The 21,647-nt window shown below is 33.5% G+C and overlaps 1 protein-coding gene across 1 annotated transcript in view; it reads left to right on the top strand.

The window, feature by feature from the left end:
* Positions 1–12,178: 12,178 nt before the first annotated feature.
* The window catches only part of LOC126753565 (esterase E4), a 30,904-nt gene continuing 21,435 nt past the window's right edge, over positions 12,179–21,647 (top strand). Inside the window, exon 1 of the mRNA XM_050465119.1 lies at positions 12,179–12,470. Coding sequence (XP_050321076.1) covers positions 12,321–12,470 — 150 coding nt within the window. The 5' untranslated portion in view covers positions 12,179–12,320. The remainder of the gene's footprint in view (positions 12,471–21,647) is intronic.

Genomic DNA, 21,647 nt, shown 5'->3' with positions numbered 1-21,647 from the left:
AAGTAGCTAACTATAAATTTTGGTTGGAGGAGTAAACATTTTCCAAAGCTTCTTCAACCGGCGGCCTTTTATCAACATATGATTTTTTTCCGCATAGTATAAATGAAGGAAGAAAAAAGTAGTAACAATTTATATAACAGTCGTAATTAACTGTCATCGCTCACTGATCAGCATGTTTTTTCTTCAGAAGGGCACTTTGATACGAAGCATCAAGCTTCAAAGAGTTGTAAGTTATTACAAATAATAATAAAAATAACCAAAAAATTATTCGAGATATCAACATGTCTTAAACATTTCTTGAAGCAAAACTAAGTTTTATATTTAAATTTCGGTAATAAAATATTGAAGTCTTAAGCAAACGTTCTATTAAAGCTAACTATTACATCTAATTTATCTGCTGTGCCCTTTGGTCAGCTGTTTGAGTCTCACTTCTAAAAACCAGTCGATCAATTTTGTCAGTAAGTAAGATATACCAGTTATATAAGCGGTTAGATTAACTAAGTTTACATCTTTATCACTGATGATTTTTATTGTGAAAAATTATCAAAACACAAATTACAAACGATTGCTTATTTCCGGGTTTAAAAGTAGCGTGCCTAATATGAGGTCATACTCAGCAATCAATGTTAAATTAGGTAAAATCAAAATCATTGGAAAACAGAAATGCAATAAATATCTAACGGCATTAAATCGTCTTTACTGCTGTTGACATTGACATTGCCAAACTATAATGATTTGCCAAAAGTGGAATCCACCTAAAAAATAATATATATCTTAATTATAAATAGCAACATCGTTGCCGTTTATGGTATAATACATACTAGAATAAGAAGGCTGAAAGGAACTTTATTTATTTTTAATATAAAAAGGAAATTAGTATTTATGAAGACCAAATACTTGTTTAGTGTACAATATTTATATAAAAGATAAACAAATTTCCCTTCAACAAACTTAATCTGGTATTCTATTTATAATTAAGTTCATGGATAATTGAAATCTTTTGATAACTGAGTAAGAATAATTTGTTTTGAGTACCCTAAAGTAATATTAGACTGACCTAGCACTTTAATTTTTTTTGCAGTATTTTAATTTGTTTCCAAACGTTGTCTGTATTATTCAACAGTCTTTCCAAATTATCGCTTTCTTTGTTTTACAACAATATAATTTTTAATTTAACAAACGGTGAAAAATGTTTGCTCTCAGATAGCGAAATTTAACTCTTTATCAGTTTTAGAAATACTTCGACTATAGCGGCTGCCACATAACAGAGTTTTGCTTCTTATGTCTATATTCTTATACTGAGTTCGAATTTGCTTGAAATCGGATACAGACGTCGACAGACAAATTTCAATAGATAAAGTTAGGTTGCACTGGCTAGCTGTCACGTCAAAAATACACATCTTTGTAGGTTTAATATTTATCACCGTTTTTTCAAAGTTTAATAGAAGACTGTTAATGTCTAATTTTGATACTTTCAACCACTCTTCCTTGAACTTTGTTAGCAAACGATAGATATTAACCGAGTTCTAAACATATATTTAAAAATGTCTATATAGCTACAAACCACACCAAACAGTGCATATGATTAAGTTGTGACCTGTTAAGGCCTTTTCGAGACCATGTGAGTAAAGTGTGAAAAGCTTACATATTTTTTTTGGAAGACAACATTTCCTAAAGCATTAAATTCCATCCCCATCCCTGATCGGTCTGTCAGCCCTTTTGAAAATTTCGTTGTGCATCGTTTTTAACGATTTGCGTATATCCTAAACTGGATCTGTATATATATAGCCACTTTCAGGCAGCTCCTATATCTACCGCCTCCCTTTTTTTTAATTTCATTTACATGGTAGTTAGCTATCGCAGCAGCTTTCCTAACCGCAAAGACTTCTGCCTTACTGATACTGCAGTATTCTCGAACATATTTAAAGTTTAATACAAAAAGTCATTTTTACACGCGAATTTTTCACCAGCAAAACCATTCGTCGTAGACAGAAACAAGTAGTAAAAACTTGGTGCCAAGAACAGATTATAAGGTGGATATATAAGTACCTATCAACCAAGCTTTTGAAGCTGCTGGCGAGTCACTATCATTGTGTGTAGCTTGACGTTGTTCAGATGTCAACGGTACAGTTGTTGACAGTAAATGTTCGAACGAAAGGATCGTCCCTCCGAAATATCACTGATTTTCGCAACTTTTTTTGATGTTGAAATTAAGGAATCGGTCCGTTTTTTTATAAATAAATACATTCATGACAAAAATAAAATGATTTTTTTATGTTTATTTATTGGGTGTATTATACTTAAATAAAAAAATTATAATAAAATAAACAAAGGTTCTATACGATGTTCACGATTGCGGCAGCAATTTTGATCTAAAAAAAATTCAAAACTATTATTTTTTTTAATTTTACAAAATGGCGGCGGTTTGAAGAAAAAGTATTGAATTTGGCTGCTTTTTCGACAGTTTTTCATAGTAAATAAAATAATAAATATATAAAATATGGTAGAGAATGACGTTAAAAATCTTAAAAACTCTTCTTTTCCATGGAAGCGCGCTAGAGAATGACGACCATAATAAAATTTCTTAAAAAGAATGATTTTTCAGATTTAGTGGAAACTGCTTTCCATTTCTAAAAGTAATGAGTTTGCTTTAGCGATATATCGTGAGGGCTTTTCTTTGTTACAACTTTTTTAACATCTTTTTCTATGTGAAAATTTTAAGGTAAAAGTCAATTACCATAATTAATTTGGCATAAATAAGCCGACACATTTGCGATTATGCGCTCCACCCACACCTTGACAAATTGCGCTTATTATGAAAGTTTTTAAATGGCAAATCATTTATTTGCCGATAAAAAGAGTTTTTAATTTTTTTTTTTTATTTTTTTTTAACTTCAAACATTTGAATACATGCATAAAATCAAAAAAAAAAAAAAATATTAAGGCAAATCTTATTTTCATATTTCTGTTTATAACTGTTAACTGCCCAACACCGCTGACCATACACACATACACAAGGGAAATATAACTGTTACATAATTAGCGATTTCGCTGTTTTATTTAAAAGCAAAATTTACACTTTAAAGCGCTTGGCAGTGGCCGTTATGCGCACAAGCGACGAATGAGATCATACAAAAGTGACGCGCCGCTGCCCTTTTGGCGTGGTCAGCTGTTGCTCGGTTGATAATGCGGCTGTCATTTATGAATTTATAAGCTTTCGCATTTCTGCTGATTTCTACGCGCTACAATGAACAAATTTCATGATAATTTTTTCCATTTTTTATTTTTATTTTTTTTTTGTTTTGTTGCATTGTTGTAATTTTTATTCTTTTATGTCAAGCCTGTTAAAATTTTAATTTGAAAACATTTCTATATACACATACTTGTGTACATGGTACTAAACGTGTACGATTTGACAAATAAAAATTAATTTTTTTTTATCCAAAATATCTGATTGACAAAATAAAAATGAAAAAAAATTTAAAAAATAAAAAAAAAAACAAAAAAAAATTAAAAAAAAAATATTTAAAAAAGATTAAAAAAAATATTTTTTTTGGAATCTACAGTTTTTTGCGCTTGCACATTTCGGATTCTACCATTTTTGAACTAGAACTCGCATAGAGCAACACCCTAACTCAAAGTATTAATGCATATTTTATCAGTTTTACTCTGTTTTTGGAATTAATAATTAAATTTTTAATTTTTAATCCGAAGATTTTTGAAAAAAAATAGTTTTTCAATTCCGATTTTAGAAATTTTCTAATAAAAAAATGTTGAATTAAAAATTTGATTTTCAATTTTAATTAAAATTTTGGGAATAGAAATAGAAACTTAATTCTTAAAACCAAAGTTTTTGAACTAAAAAATTCCGAACCCACCAAATTACAATTTTCAATTTTTATTTTAGTTTAATAACATAGTATATTTTATCAGTTTTAGTGTGATTTTGTAATTAATAATTAAATTTTCAATTTTTAATACGAAGATTTTAGATAAAATAACGCATTTCAATTTTCAATTTCGATTTTGAAAATTATTTAATAAAAAAATGTTGAAATAAAATTAGATTTACACTTTTTTTTCAATTTTGGATTAAAAATTTAAACTTAATTTTTAAAACATACATTTTTAAACCAAAAAATTCTTAAGCCACAAATTTCAATTTTTTTTTAATTTTTGAACTACCGTAAAATTAATAAATCATTTTTTTTTTGGTTTTTTTTTTTATTTTTATTTATTTTTTTTTTTTTAATATATGTATATAAATATATTACAGTATACATATACATATGTATGTACTATATACATACCTTAAGCATATATTATTTTCATTTTTATGAACTACCGTTAAAATTACACAACCCATACTCATCGAGAGTGCATCTGTTGCGCTTCACTTACTGCATTTCTGTCATTTCAATAGTGGAATGAGTAATGCAATAACGGCATTCGTTCGATGTAGTGAAATGGAAAATCGGGTTTGTTGCTAAACTCTTTCGTTTTCGCTTACGAAAACCAACAGCAATGCAACAAATGCACTCAGAAAGGGTTACACAGCTCAAAGGTCTTACTAAATTTTTGAGAAAAAGAGTTAAAAAATAAAAAAAATATTTATTTGAAAAAATAATAATAATGTTTATTTATTTTTGCTCACCCTTGTTATAGTACATTTCGGTGTTTTTGCTTTGAAATTGATTTTTTATAATCAAAAGCACAAACTCACCGCAATCAATTAAAATAATAACATCTCAAGTGCATAACCACCTGCATACATTTGTATATGTGTATGTATGTATAAGCATGTTTGTGTGCTTGGTGGTCAACTGCAGCCAGCTACAGTCGCCTTCCCCATGAACTCTAATGCCATCGCGGCGTCACAGTGCAACATTGAGCTGGTTTGCAAACGAGATTTTTCACGCTACACAATTACGTTGGAAGAAAAAAGGTATCGTCAACAGACTACTAAATGCTTGTGATAACAAAAACATACAAAAAACAACAACATAAATCAACAACTAGCCCACAACAAAACAACCTACAAGGAAGATGACGAAAGCAACGTGAAAGAAGAAGTCGAAAGAAAAGAAACAGGCGAAAATCCGGCAGATCCGTTTGTAGGTGCAGATATACATATGTGTGAGTGTTTGAGAAATTTTTTTTAACAATGTGATCGCTTGTGTTGTAACAATTGCTCGGTGAGCGTGCGCAGCAGCCACAAAGTATCCGAAGCTTAAGCAAACTGCTCTGAAGTCGCCACAGCAAGCTTGTTTCTTGTCCAACGACGTCGTCAGCGCTTTCGTTGAAAGTGCAAACATTTCCAATGGCAGCATTAACCGAATTCTCATTTACCGATCAACTCATCTGTTGTTGTCTGGTGTCGCTTTCATCTGCGCACACGATAATTGAAAAAGCTGGGCGGCAAGGTGTAGGAAAAACTTGTATATATCGAAGCTTACAGTGTATCAATGCATATGCTTGCTTATATATGTACATATCATTCATGACTGTTAAATAGCTTGGCTCTTTGGCTCTCTGATATCATCGACTGCGAATAAAGGAAGTGGGTTATCGGTTTATTGGCGCTACATAAAAACTCAATACGGCAGTTGTTAACGTTATAAGAAAAGTAAATGAGTAAGGAAAGGTTAAATTCAGCCGTAGCCGAATATTAGGTGCTCTCGTTATTTATCGTATAATATCTTAAGTAATAACCGAAATATTTATTATAAAGTCTACTTGTATAACTGCGGGAAAATGAGGACCGATAATGCCCGTTGTTGGGTGTAGGAGTAATATCGCTTAATATTATGGAGTTATCTCCTTCACTGAGTGGCATTATATATAAGGTTAGCTGAAAGTTTGATTTTTTTTTTGTTTGATTAAAACTGTTTTGATTAATTTTAACACCACTTTGTTAAAACACTCACTCTCATATTTGGTGTTTGGAAGCTTGAAGCCCAATTTCAACCATTTTTAGATGATCCTTAATCAAATTCTCTTATTACTTACATTAGTTATAAGTCTCGTGTGGTAGGGCCTGTTCATTATATTTTGTTTTTTTTCGGTTTTGGCTCATTTTTAGCGCTCGACTCGCTAAATTGTTGTACAGTTTCGACGGCATATTCATAAAGCCATTTCTCGTCACCAGTAATTTTGCGTTTGCTGAACGTACGATTCTTAATTAATTTATCAAGCAACTCTCTTGCGACCCCCACTAAGCTTCCTTTATGCAAAATATTCAAGTATTGTGATACTAATCTAGCATTGACACGCCTCCTACCCAAAATATTAACCAAACTGCATTGAGTCGATCCATATCGCGTCTAGAGATTTACTGCTGTCAAACTGACGCTAATAACCGAATTTTTCATGAAGCAAGTTTTCCATGACTTCATTCCATTGGAAACACACAATAATTGCCCAAAAAATAAGGTGACATTTGAATTTAAACTGCGCGCGTCGAAGGATTTGGAGAATTATTTTTTTTTAGGTTGGTAGTACTGTCAGTCACATTTATATCAAATTTCATGTCAAAATATTCATTCGTGTTTGAGATACGTGTCGTTTAGTGAACTGTTAAAAGTGAGTTTTTCGTTTTTTGCGATGTCGAAATTTGTTGAGCAAAGAATTTGCATTAAATTTTGTTTACGGAATCAATTTTCTGCTGCGGATACGTTGTGGATGGTGCAGAAAACCTTTGGTGATGAGGCTATGTCTAAAAAAAATGTTTACAGGTGGTATAGTGAGTTCCAAGCCGGCCGTGAACGTGTCGAAGACGAAGAGCGTCCAGGGCGACCATCAACCTCAACCGACGAAGCTCACGTTCAACAAATCAAAGATTTGGTGTTGAAAAACCGTCGATTAACAATTAGAGACCTTGCTGATGAAGTTGGCATATCGAAAGGCTCAGCCAATACCATTTTGAAGGATGTTTTGGGCCTCAAGCGCGTCAAATCTCGACTGGTACCGAAAACATTGAATTTTTTGGAAAAAAGGCGTCGCGTTGAAGTGTGTGAAACGATGCTTTCCGACTACCAGGGTGTCATGAAACGCATTATAACTGGCGATGAGACTTGGATCTATGCTTACGACCTTGAAACAACCGATCAATCGAGCGAATATCGTGCCAAAAGAGAGCCGAGACCAAAAAAATCGGCGCCAAACTCGCTCAAAAATCAAGGTCATGTTGACTGTTTTCTTCTATCGATTATCGTGGTGTTGTGCATTATGAATTCTTTCCAACCGGTCAAACAGTCAGCAAGGAATATTATTTGAACGTTATGCGTCATTTGCGTAACCCTATCCGCCTAAAAATGCCGGAATTGTGGAAAGACAATTCTTGGTTTTTACACCACGATAATGCACCATCCCATACTGCCCTCGTAATTCGTGATCATTTCGCCAAAAACTCAACCCATATCGTTCCGCAACCACCGTATTCACCTGATCTGGCGCAGTGCGACTTCTGGCTGTTCACCAAGCTCAAAAGACCGCTCCGGGGACACCGTTTTTATACGATAGAGGAGATTCAAGCCGCAGCGAAGACGGAACTGAAGGCCATCCCGGAAAGTGACTACAACCAGTGTTTCGAAGATTGGAAAATCCGTTGGCATAAGTGCATTGCATCGGGAGGGGATTACTTTGAAGGGGATGAAATTGATTTGGAAGAATAAATAAAGAATTTTCAAAATAAATACAATGTAACCTTATTTTTTGGGCACAGTATATATTCCAATGGTCAAAAAAAAGTTATATGGAAAATTCATTACTTTTTCATTAGCAAATATTTGCATCAATCATATTCCAAATTAAAGCCCAAGCTCAATACTTTGTATTCTAATGCTGGCAATCACAATTTAGTCTGTATTTGTATACCGCTTAAGCGAGTCTACTAGTTTTCATATAAATATTTTTATAATCAAGTGAGTACCACAGAGTCAATACAGGCTTCTCGTATATTTGGTCGCTGGGTATAAATTATTAAAATTTATAGCAAATAGAAATGAAATCAAATTAATACAAAAAGTAGATAAAAAGTCAAATGCGGATAAAGCAAAGTAAATTGAAATAATCTGCTCAAAGTAATATTTATCATTGGTATTGATTTTTCGCGCTCTTTCTCTCTCCTCCATTCATCTTCTGGCTACTGAAAGCATTACTAATATATATGTTTTTCATAATCATTCAACGATATTTTGTATACTGCCTTTGCATCATATAGTGCCAGAAGACGTTTTGAACAGTTTTTTTGGCGCCTGAACTCTTTGTGCACATGGACTGCCATATAAGGTAGTATTACTAAGGTATTGCATTTCACTTGTTTGTCAAACTGCTTATTATACATCGTTGAACTTTCTTTTAGCCAACATATATACATACTATCCAATATTGGTTTACGTACACCTAATGCTCAATATAATTTAAAAAAATGCATAGGTTATTCAGAGTTAATTTGGAAATCATAATTTCGAAAACTTCTAAGCACTTGTGACTTTTTCAAGGTACAATGGCAGCTTCATTGAACTGTACCGCACTGAAATTTCAAACAGACTTATTGATTTTAATGCAAGCTTTAGGATATTTGGACCAGTGTTGCACGTTGTCTTATCCATTTCTGATCCGAATAGAGATATCACCAGAGGCGTTCGCCGTTTGGTTTGGGTTAACTCAAAACGCTTTACGAAAATCACAACGAAATTATAATTGCAACAAAAAAAAACAAAAGAAACTCTCTCCAATATCCACAGTGTCATGCCAATCAATACCACTAAAAGCTACTTGTGTTGTTTTTTGCACTATTTTGTGGTACTACAAGAAGAAATTGTGTTATCAGACATATTATATTGAAAATAATAATCTAATTTTGGATTTTAAGAGTTTATGTTTAATTTCAAGTCAGACACGTTTTTTCATAATTTTTTTTTGAAAATCCACTTTATATCTTTTAGGAGAATTTTTTTAATGCGCCAACAAAATTCAATCATTTTAGTTTTTTAATATATTTTATTTGTATTTGGAAATGTACAAAACAATTTTTTTTTCGTTTTTTACATTTTTAATATAATATTTTTTTTTAATCAAAGTAGTCCCCAACAAAAAAAGTAGTTCACTGATCATGGTGAACATGGCTGTTCATGTTGTCTGAAATAAAAAAAATTCGAATGGATTATTATTCAGTAGTTCTGCGGCTATCGTCCCTACCAAATATAATCAATTTCATTAAAAAAATGTCGAACTTCAAAAAAAGTAACGAAAATCTAGATTTTTACGTTAAAAATCGTTTAAAAAAATATGAAAATATTTTCGAAAATAAACAATTCTGGTAGGGACGATAACTATAAATGAGTAGAAGAATATACAAGTATGTATGTAAATTTTAAAGCAATCGGTTGCATACCTTTTTTTTTAGGACCATGACAGTTTCAGAAAATGATGATTCGAGAAAAATGCGTTTAAAAACGTAGCAGCTGCAGACTTGTCATGGCGCCTGGTAGACAGTCGCTTACGACACATCGGCGACTATGAGCTGTAACTTATCAAATACTATGAATTTCGGTCTGATTTTTTCACAGCAAAATACTGAAAAAAAAATCGATTTTTCGAAGTGTTAACATGAGAATACCCCCTTAATAGAATTTAATGTACTTAAACAATCGTTGATTGATTTTAAAAAAATTTGAGTCCAATGATGTGGTTGCCGATTTCTAGGCGAACCTCCGAAAAAAAGTGTCTGGCGGTGAGAAGGATTTTTCTGCTTATTATCTCAAATTTGAAACCAAAAATTATATACAAGTATTTTATTCAATTTTAATACATGAATACAGGTTGTGATCGCAGGTATAAGCAAAATTTTGATGTTTGTCAAAAAGTCGTTTTTGTGAAAAACTTTATAAAATTTAAACTTGCCTTAAAAATCGAAATTATAATGAAAAATTTTATTCCTGACAAATAATCTAAAAAAAGCTGTATAAAATATTCAAGTCGATCTGTCGAGCCGTTTCGAAGGAATTTTTCTTACCAACTGTGAAAATACTGTTTCGAGAAAAACGCGTTTATAGTTTCGGGAGCCGATAGCACTAAGTTAGCACATTATCACAAAAACGCTCATATTTCCGAAACTATTTTGCGGTTCAACTTCATATTTTCGGAAAACACTTTCAAATATTTATACTAGGGTGTTTTTTAAGTATTAATTTTTTTCAGTTCCGTCACGAAATTTCCTGGGAAATACCTTAAAAAAATTCCCTGTAAATTGTTGCCGTTAATATTAACATTAAGAACTGGACCACGGTCTGTAAAAATTTTCGATAGAAAATACAGTACAAGCGTGAGTTTTTATCTTTAAATTCCTACAGATCAGAGGTATTTTATGGCATCGCTTTAACTTTAGACGCATATTTCTCAAAATTGTTCACTCTACAAAAGTGTTCAGTGCAACAAAGTCGTAACTCACACCAGCGAGGTAGTACGGGGCTCTAAACCCAATTTTTCCAAGAATTTCGCATTTTTTTGTATATATCTCGTAAATAACAGGAGCTATAGAAAAAATGTGCATGACAAATTTGTAGGAAATTTTATTTGCTATAAAAAAGATTCGAGCTCAAAATCGCTATCATTAATACTTCTCGAGATATTCGGCTTTTTAAGTAAGGCTTTATAGAATTTTTATAGTTGGTATGTATTAAAAAATCTATAAAATCTAACTCTTTTTATACACTTTTATGCTATAAGAACTCCAACAGCATCCAGAAGGGTATTAAGGCTTCTATACAGCCGAACGTTTTTTTTTTATTTTGTTATTTTTTTTCTTCGGCTGTACTTTTGTCTTACTAACCATGCCATCATGAAAACAATTTGACTGCTTAACTACCAAGTATTATTAACTAAAATTCTCAGCACCATGAATACTGTATTGTAGATTATAAACGAGTTCGTGTCAGAAGTCTTCTGTATCAGCTGTATCTGTATATCAAAGTCTGTTGTAGTTAACAAAGTAATTAACTTCAATCATCCGTACAGGAAGACCATCTTTTATCTTGTCTTTCAAGAATATTTCATTGCTTGTTTTGTAAAAATAATTTAAATCGCTGTAGCTATCAATTATGGTATTTACTTTTTGATTTTTTCCTTTAATAAATCAGAAGTTTGCAGTATTTTTTATTACTGGCACTTGAGGGCCGTTGCAGCTGTTAAAATGTTGAACTGGTTAAATTCGCATTAAATTAAACAGAAAGGCATTAAAACGCAATTACTGCGCAATTCCAGTTGGCGGAAGTGACACCTATAATTTTCAGGCCTAAAGCTTAATAAGACATTAAGCAGAACATCGGTAATACATAACATATGTAAAGATGTATATATGTATGTATGAAATAATATAAAATACTTCTATGTATGTATGTATGTATGTAATATATGTAAGTATGTATTGATTCAACTAGTTGAGTGTATTACTTCCACCGTGCTGTGAAAAGAAGGTCGCGAATTTTTTATACTTACCTGTACTTGTAGCGAAAATCTTCATAACTTAAAATTACAACAATGTTACTACAGTAAGGTTAATGGATTATACGTTTTTCCTGCCTGAAATTGAAAAAAGCAAAAACTTTATTCATTACACACACACACATGTAAAAATATAAATTTAAATGCGTTGTAACCTTCCGCTAGGAAGCTCTTAAAACCCTCAATTAGTTTGTTTATTAAGCGATAATACTTTGTATAAAGACCAACTGTTGCTCTGTATTAATAAGCGCTGGTAATCAACGGTAAATAATTCTAAATGTTTTGCAACCGCCGAAACTTGCATTGGCGGATACGAAACGCAGCTGTAAAAAATTTTAATGCCACGAAAAAAATTCTTACAAGTTTAATTTCGACGGGCAAAGTAAAAATCTTGAGTGCCTAATAAAATTAAACAAAAAATTATTCACTGAAGCCTACAAAAGATATTTAAACAGAAAAATAATTAACTATAGTGGCGAAATAAATAATTAATAATAAATATATATATACATAAATATTATAAGTGCAGCATGATGTTTGATTTTTTGTGACAAAAATAGAAATTTACTTAAAAACTCAACATTTCACTGCCAGCATATTCAAAGTTTACTAAATCAACTCACTAAATTATTTCACATATTTATTTAATCTCCATACTAAAATTCAGCTTGACAAACATTAAAAATAGAAGTGTTGACTTTTTCAAGATTTTTTCACAAATATTTAAAAGTGCAAATATTTAAACATTAAAAAGGTTTAAAGTGAAATTGAGATAGTTAAAACAACCAGCAACCAAAAACCCGAAATACAAAAAAATGGTGCGCAAACGTCTACTGACCTTATTACCGTTAATATTGTTTGCACTGTGTAACATATTGGCGCGTGAGTCCACATCGCTGGCCATTGCACCATCGACATTTGGAACAGCCATCGCCAGGGCTGGCAAGCTGTCGAACACACTTAAGGTGAGTTAATTGTAATATTATTAAACAAACAAAATAATGCAGACGAAGATAGGCAAAGACACTATGAGAAAGTTAATATTTATTCTGTTATGCATATTTATTATATTTTGCTATAATTTTAAAGATTTTAAGGGATGACAAGGAAAGCACATTAAGTGCAATTTTCAATTAAAATATTTATTTAATATGTGTACAGTTGCGAACATGAAAATAGCAGTACATATGGCAGTTGTGTATAAATTCGTATAAGGCATATTTAAGAATTTGGGAACTAAAAGTTATCAGTAGACGTTATGTAAACAGCAAAGTGTTAATAAAATATGGTAGTGTTGAAAATAAAGGAAAATTTCAGCTGCAAGCACATGTTTCAATGAAACATTAAAATAGCAGTGTTTGAGAAATCAGAGATTATTTTCACTTCTAACGGAAAACTGCAAATTTATTTTAACGAATAAAGCAAAAGTGACTAAAAATTTTTTTATTTGTGGTATTTCTAGTATTAAATAAAAAAAAAAAAATCAAAAAGCTTTCCTCGTGTTCGGCAAAACTAATTTCGAACACCATAAATTTGAAAGAAAAACCGGAAAAAGGGGTGAATGTTGAAAATCTTCTCTTGTAGACGACCGTACTCTTTTAAATTGGAGACAGATAAAAGCTGAACCAAATTTAACGGTTAGTGTTATGACTGTAAGGTGTAGGCTTTTAGAAAGAAATTAAAATGCCTCAAGTCTAAAGAAAAAGCTTTCGAACATAACAGTTTAGAAAAGGTTACTACAGTAATCAATTGACTCCCAAAGTTATCTACATGATCTTTAATTTATAAATACCCTTGAGCCTACGGAAAAAGTTATGTTATTTTAAGGGTTATCTATTCCAGGATCTGAACCCAAAATCTTTGTCTTAAGACATTGTTGTATCATCTTCGTTTGAATAAAAAAAGGAAATTGAACCAAACGATTACGTAAATCATAGTTTTTTGGCTCGTGATATTATTAAAATACCAGTGAATAAAAACTATTCTTAGTAAGAGTTTAACTTAAGTACACCCCTAATGTCACAACCCAAAGAAGGTCGATTTTTGGGAATTAAAAACAATTAGTGTATCGATTATTTTGAAAATGTCCGTGTATTTTTTATAAACGTTTCAAAAGTACACAGTGAAATGTTTGAGAAAATGTAAATATTTTTCGAGTTAAACGAGATCATCGACGCCGCTAAAACAAAGGTCCTTCCCGGCTGTAGTAATTCCGTAGATGAAATATAAATATAAATATGTAAGGATTTGCTAAGTTCGTGTCTAACCGAACATTTTATACTACTCATATGGAGTAAAGTCAACGGGACGTTATATGTTTGTTGCATAAGGTATTTTCATTCAGATAACTCACATAGTCACCCGGAAGCTCGAAAATATTTTTTATTAGGTACTATATATGGGAGCTAAGGGAAATACCTATATTGACGCGATTCAACCAAATATAAATTGGATCTGACTTTTTCCTTTCCAGTATTAGAATCAATTATTATAACGCAATAAACCTTTGCACGAAAAATGCCTTTAGAGTATGCCACCTTTTGACCAAAAATTGTTCTAATTAATCAAAACTGTTCAAGCCAAAGCCTTGGTACCGAATATTTGAATCCTACTACTTACAGTTGACTTTTGACAGAAAATATCGGACAATGTGTGAAATATAAAATTGAAATTCAGGGTTAATCCATACAGCCGTGAAGTAATATTTTATGTCTCTGGCATATTTCTCCTTCTTTACTGGCGTAGAAACCGCCTACGCGATTATAGCCGAGTTAACAACAGTGCGCCAGTCGTTTTTTCTTTTCGTTACGTGGCGCCAATTGGATATTCCAAGCGAAGCCAGGTCCTTCTCCACTTGGTTCTTCCAACGGAGTGGAGGTCTTCCTCTTCCTCTGCTTACCCCGGCGGGTACTGCGTCGAATACTTTCAGAGCTGGAGTGTTTTCGTCACGTCGTTTCGTGGCATATTTAGTCATTGATTTTTTGTAGTGGTTTTTAACAGTGTGGTAATGTGGGGAATGGACGGGGTATCTTCCGATTTCACCCATTTTTATAGTGTCAATAGGGATGCTAAAGGAATCTGTCATGAGCGAATTTAGTTGTTGTAGTTGATGGTTTAGGAAACATGAAACTCAATTTTTCAAAATTTTTTGCCTATAGGTGCTCCTGCGATTCACTGTGTCAAATTACAGTTCTATATCCTAATTTAGTGCTTAGTTATGGCACTTCATAAGTTTTCCTTTAATAGCGATTTGTGGGCGTGGTCCGATTACGCCCATCTACGAACTCGTAATTTTTACTCAAGTTACAGCTTGGACGGTCGGATAGAGAGATAGTCACCTGAATTTCAACTAGTCTCATCATCCTAATCATTTATATACATATGTATATGTATATAATATATACGCAAGCTTGTTCCATTATATACGCACGTACAAGTAAATTTATTATATATAGCATAATCTGTAAGCAAGAAGTCATTGCTGAAGAAATATTGAGCAAAGTAACGAAAATAAATACCGAAATACTTGCAAAATGGTTATGAGGGTACCTAAGCGACTAAACGGCGTAATGATTAAGTGACAGCCGTCGTTTGTTTACAAATAAGTGTTGTTTTGTCACTTTAATGCATGAGTTATAGTATTCTCTTTGTGCTTGTATGACTTGAAGTCGTTAAAATTCCATAAAGACTTCTATGCGTTTTCGTTACTTTTTCATCTTTTTCTAATCTCGTACATTGTTGTTACTTTTTTGTATTTCTGTCATTGAATTGCCTTTGCTTTTGTTGCTCTTTACAAATACTGAAAAATTAACTGTTTGCAACGCTAATTGATTTATTGAGTTTATAGAAGAATTGGCAAAAATATGCGAAATCGATTATCATTACGTTAGCAATTTCGAATTCATTGTCGGCTATTGAACTACATGCGAGTAAAGCTCATATTTATTGTGAGAGTTTATTCTATGAGTATCTAAGTATGTATATGTGAGAGGAAGATGAGAAGGGAAAGGAGACAAGAGAAAATTTAAATATGAGGATATGTAAATGAATCCAAAATTTCAAAACCATTATTATTTTTGCTCAATTTTTTTTATTATACTCGTATAGTTTAGTCAGTATGAAGCTAGCAACGAACTATGGAGCTATTTAGATATTAAAAAAATTATGTTGTTGAATACATTCACCGAAATTCAAAATAATTGAACAGACGTAAAAAAAGTGTCAGAATGTGTTTTGACAAAAAACTATTGACAGAGCTATTTTAGTTAATACTCAAATATTGTAGGATTTTCTGTATGGAAGAAAAAATAAACTTAAGTTTTTTGATGTGAATTTGGTATTAAAATTTAATAATTCGAAAGTCATGAAAAAGAAAGTAGAAAGATTTTATTTACTCTGACAATTTGGACTCTGTAAATTTCACAGCTCGTTTCGTTGCTTGACTCTATCATTTTTGTATTGAGTTGATGATAAGATCTTACAGGGTTTGTCCGGAAAGTATTAGCACTATTACAATTCTTTAAAAACTTTCAAAAAGGCTCCTTCTACGTCGATGCAGTGCTGCCAGTGCTATTTTCAAGCATTGAAGGCGCGTTACAGAAGGCATTCTCCTGAACAGCCTTGAGATCCGCGGAGCATGCTGCTTGGACCCCCTCTGTCGCCTCAAAATGCTTGTCTTTCATCGGCCTTTTCAGGCAAGGAAACAAAAAACAGTCCGGGGGGCCACATCTGGGCTGTAGGGCGGCTGACGAAACGTTGGGATGCGGGCCTTAGTTAGGTAGCTGTTCACAAGAAAGGAGGTGTGAGCTGGGCCGTTGTCGCGGTGCAACTTCCAATCGGCTGCGATGTTTTGTCGGATCCGATTGACCCTACGTTTGAGTCTCTTGAAGACTTCCACGTAAAACTTGGCGTTAACGGTTTGTCCTGTACGTACAAATTCATATTGGACGATGCCTCTGATGTCAAAAAAGATAATGAACATCGTTTTCACTTTGGATTTGCTCATTCCTCCCTTTTTTGGGCGAGGAGACGCCGGCGCGTGTCACTCGGAAGATTGCCTCCTACAGAAACACGTCGGGCGAAAATGTTTGTCCTGACTCTCCAGGTGCTCGGAGACAACTGACTAGCCTCTCGTTCGTTAGCTAGAAACTCCCTCTACCGAATCCAGTCGGTACGCGCACGATAACGATCGCCATTGTTGGTTACGTTCTCACCGGCATCATTTTTGAAGACATATGGACCGATGATTCCACCGGCCTACAAACCACAGCAAACCGTTTTTTTCTGGATGAAATGGCCTCTCTTAAAACTCTTCAGATTGCTCCAAGTCCCAAGTTCCGTAATTTTGTTTGTTTGCCAGAAATGGGTCATTGAGCGCAGCGAAATAACTTGGGAAGGTCGAGCAGCTTCATTCTTGCACAAGCTGTATTTTGTGCGCTTTCAATTTAAGATCTCGACGTAAAAAGCGCCAAGTTGTTCCATATGTCAGTCCGAGTTGCTGCGAACGGTGCCGAATCGACTCTCCTCGGTCTTCATGTACACTCTCTGCTACGGCTGCTTTAACTTCTTCACTGCGTGCTATGGTCTATTCGGTCGAATATTATCCAATAATGAATGCTGGGTCTCCAGATGGGTAATAGAGTTCGAATAGTACGCTGAGTGGGACGTTATGTTGACCATAAGTTGAGCGAAGCTTGCGTAACACATTCTTTACAGAATGTGAATTTTCGTAATAAGGTTGAAACCAATGCTATTGGAAAAATTAGCTATACTTGAATCACCTGTTATAACTGTATTGTTTTAGAGTGAAAGATTTTTAACAAAATGTTATGTTTTATAAAATTATGCTGTGAACCTACTAAGTTACTATTCCCTAGAGCTAGAAGTGTTCATCAAATTACATTGAATTTGATTTCATTCAACAAAATCTTATCACGATGAACTTAATTGGTGTGTAAAGTAAACCAAGGCTCGATAATTAAAACAGCAAAACACTGCTGCGTTACACTTGAATGCATCATTTACAACGTCACAAAGTGATTCACATATGCATATACTATACATACATACATATATGAACATATGTGTGTTGGCAGTTTTCATGCGAGTGCGTGCTTATGACAAGTTGAGTACAGCGTGGCGCGAAAATTTACCTGAAAAGTGCATACGTATGCTTAGATGCATAAAATAAATGAATATTTAATATTAGTGATTCTGAATAAACTAAAGAAAATATATTTATTTACCTATTATAATGAAAACTGTATCTTAAATTAGAAAAAAACATGTCGAGACATTGCAATGTGTTGAGTAGAGCCATGTGTCAGACTTGTAGATATGTATTTGAGCAGTCTTTTACTTGAAGTTGCATTCAAGCGTTAAATTTAGATATTCTTATCTTAATTTGACCGTTGCTTTTCAAGTAGCATACTACAAATAGGTTAGTTGTTGCTAAGGCAATGGCTCATGGCAACCGATCAGGGTTGAACTTAATATTTTATTTTATTTCAGTTTTATTGGGACGAGTCAAGAAAGAACTCGTTTCATGCCCAAAACGTCCATCAAAAAGCATTCGAACAGACTCGCGAGAGATGTCGAGCTGTGCTGCCAACTCTATAACACTTGCCTGGCGATTTTTAAGCACCATATCCTTCACTTTTTTAATCAATTGAAGAAGCCGAAAGTGGTTCAGAACGAGATATGTCTTTGAAGGCATTGTATCACTCATTTGCTTATGTTTTTGATAAAACTGAATCACCGTTAATAATTTCATTTGATTTTTAATGTCACACTCATAGGGTCCCTCGTCTCTATTGGCAAAAAACTGGGTCAGTCGAGTCAACAAAAAACATTTGCCATTGACAGGATCGTGTAGTAATCACTTGGTTCCAAGTCCAGGCTATGAGGTAGATGAATAAGAGCTTCCTTCCGAGCTTTTTGCGAGTTACTGTCGATATACTATCTTCTCTCATTGGTTAAATGTGGTCGATTCTGAGCGATTGTCCCCTTCCGATGGTTCCATCGTTGATAGAACAAGACAAAATTCAAATTATGGCCACATGGGATAATTTTCTACAGATCCCAACAAACACATAGCAAAACCTTCTTGACTGTCAATCATGCCTTAGCTACCGTTTGCGGCGACTCATCGCGATTTGACCACGACCATTTTCACTTGACGTTGTCGTAAGTGACCCACCACTCATCACCACTAACCACCCGCTTCAGAAATATACCACACTTACCACAGCTGCGACTCACCTGGGCGGATAGAAATTCGCTTCATGAGATTGAGGCAAGTACAGTAGCCTAGTCTTCACACAACGACAAGTACTTTTTAAATTCCAAATCGTTAGAGCTTAGGTGAGATTTTAAAACAATCGAAGTACTTTTAAGTAAACAAATTCGCAATGTTTTCTTTCGTTCTTCTGTGCTAACAAATATCTTCGATCGTAATAAATACTAAAATCAAAAATAATGAGAGGTTTTGTTACAGAACCCCAGAAGTTTACATAAAATTGGCAAGCTATTCAGAAAAGAAAACACGCAGAAACGCTTTTTCATTTAATTTTAACATGAATTTGTCTATCTAAACCAATATTGAAGTCTTTGTATATAAAAGAATAGATTTTTAGTAGCAATAAAAAAAAATTGAAAGATTTGTGATTGATTTTTTACCTAACACTCGTAAGAATTTATTCAGAGTTAAAATAAACAGTTAATCCATTAATAGAGTTCAAAATAGTGGCACGCTGTGTCATAAATGGCAATTGAGGAAATACAACCTCAGAAAATCGACAAACTGTAATAGTAATTGTTAATAAAAAGGCTCCCCTCTTTTCGTTCATGACGTCACGAACTAATGCATTTCTCTGTCAAACATACTCCGAAAAAAGTGCGGCACTAAATTGACGTTATATCGATTACAATCATTTTGAATCGAATGAATGGCATGATATCAATAAAGGGCGTTTTCCGCATATCTATATATATAAAAGAATGTTGTGTTAGTTACACCATTTATAACTCAAGAACGGCTGAACCGATTTGGCTGGATATTGTTCGGTAGGTAGCTTAGAACCAGTGTAAGGACATAGGATATCTTTTATTTCTATTTATGTTAAAATTTAATACAACTCATAAATAAAAAAATTATATTTCAAATCATAAGCATTTGTTCAAAATTCATGTTTGTTAGAATCATTTGAATATATGCATACAATTCAAACAGATTCTTCCTCAAAAATAATACAATTGCTAAGTATTTGGAATAGTAGAAAAGAACTGCAACCAAAAACGTAGTGAAATAAATTATAATTGGCTCAGTAATCAGTCGTTGACTATGTATTATACCACGTGCATCCCAAAAGACTGATGTCATAACCTTTCCAGCCGACTTTTTTGTCTTTTCACGCAATTGATGGAAATTCGGTTTTATTACGATTAAAGAGCACTCAAACACTTCTCAGAATCAGTTATTCGTTGTTTTTGTTGGATTATGAAATTTACTAGTTGATCCAGTTATTCCAGTATACAAGTAACTCGCATTTTACAAAAACAATCAAATTAGAAACCATAATAATAGTAATTGTTAGACTTTTATTTGATATTTCTATTAGCTTTGAGGTTATATATACCCCATTAACTGTTATTACACTGTCACATTAATTATAATACAAACGTGTTTAGTGTTTATTATTAGATTCTAACTATGTCAAACTCATTGTAACGTTAAAGGTTGCAAAGAACCGTTATTACTTTGAATTTATTGATTGTAAGCAGCATAAAATTTATGAGGTGTATCCGTTATTAACAATTCATATATAATGACGGGTTATTTTTATTGTTAAAGTAATAATGAATTTGAATTTTTATTGAACCCACGTCAACCAAATCACTTTTCTAATTGCTATACCCTGTACAAGGTATATTAAATTTACCACGAAGTGGGTAACAACTAGAAGACAAGCAGAGAAGATTAAAATCAAGTTATTGGACGGAAAGCTTTTTCATTTCGCAAACCATCTTCACGACACTGGGCATGAATGAACATCTTGGACCATAGAAGATTCTACAATCTTCGAAAATGATGTTCTGGTGTTACATTTACATAGCATATAGCTACTATACGAACTGACCGTTCAAAATCAGGGTAAAAATATTCATAAAAGATATTTTCCCGTATTAAGTAACCTTAGTTCGACTTGTGGGTGTTTTTTATCAAACAAAGTAGCTAGAAAGAACTAGCAATACGTTTTCCGTTGGGTACAAGGCAGACTGGAGTAGTGTTCCCTCCATAACTTCAGTATGCGCTGAACATTAGCCACTTGAAACCTTACGTGAGTCGCCGCATTTTTTCGTAGAATTTCCCTCTTCAACTCTCGGTATCTATCCGAACCTGCTCGTGATATGGTCGATCGCAATATTGCGAGGTAGGTTTTCTGCTTTCCCCCCACTGCAACACAACAGTCCTCATCGTACCAGGTGTTCTATCGACCTTTCCGAAAACCAATGGTTTCGCTTGCAGCTATAAGTAAGGAGCTTGAAATGCCGTTCCACAGTTGTCTTATACCAAGTTGCTGATGAGTGCTCTCAGAGAGTAGGAGTGCAAGTCGAGCTTCTCGACGTCGAACTTTCTGTGTGTTTGTTTACGGGCGTGCTTTGCTGTACAGAGGCGGGGGATCTTCGTTACAACAAGATAGCGGTCCGAGTCGATGTTAGGTTCTCGGAGCGTACGCACATCAGGAACACTGGAGACGTGACGCCCATCTATCACAACATGATCGATCTGGTTACGAACTTTTCGATCCTGAGACAGCCAAATAGTTTGATGAATTTTTTGTGCTGAAATCTAGGAATCGGGCCAACCCATTTGGAGAGGCTGAAGACTATTTACAACTTTGAGATGCATTTTTACATAGTGTCAAAACCGCGCTCTAGCACGCTCATTATTAATAGTTAGTTTGTCATTTAAGCAATTGGCAACTCGAAGTTCTTAATAGTTACAACTTTAAAGATTATTTAATAATGTATATATCGATTAAATAACCGTTAGTTAGGTGAGAAAAATTCTCTCTGTGCAAACGTTGCCAGATTATAAAAAATAAAAAAACAGCGTGGTTGCCCTAGTGACATTTCGAGCT

Source organism: Bactrocera neohumeralis, chromosome 2 (assembly GCF_024586455.1).
Source record: "Bactrocera neohumeralis isolate Rockhampton chromosome 2, APGP_CSIRO_Bneo_wtdbg2-racon-allhic-juicebox.fasta_v2, whole genome shotgun sequence".
NCBI classification, from domain to species: Eukaryota; Metazoa; Arthropoda; class Insecta; order Diptera; family Tephritidae; genus Bactrocera; species Bactrocera neohumeralis.
The sequence above is the reverse complement of the archived record's forward strand: the minus strand, read 5'-3'. Positions and strand labels throughout refer to the sequence as shown.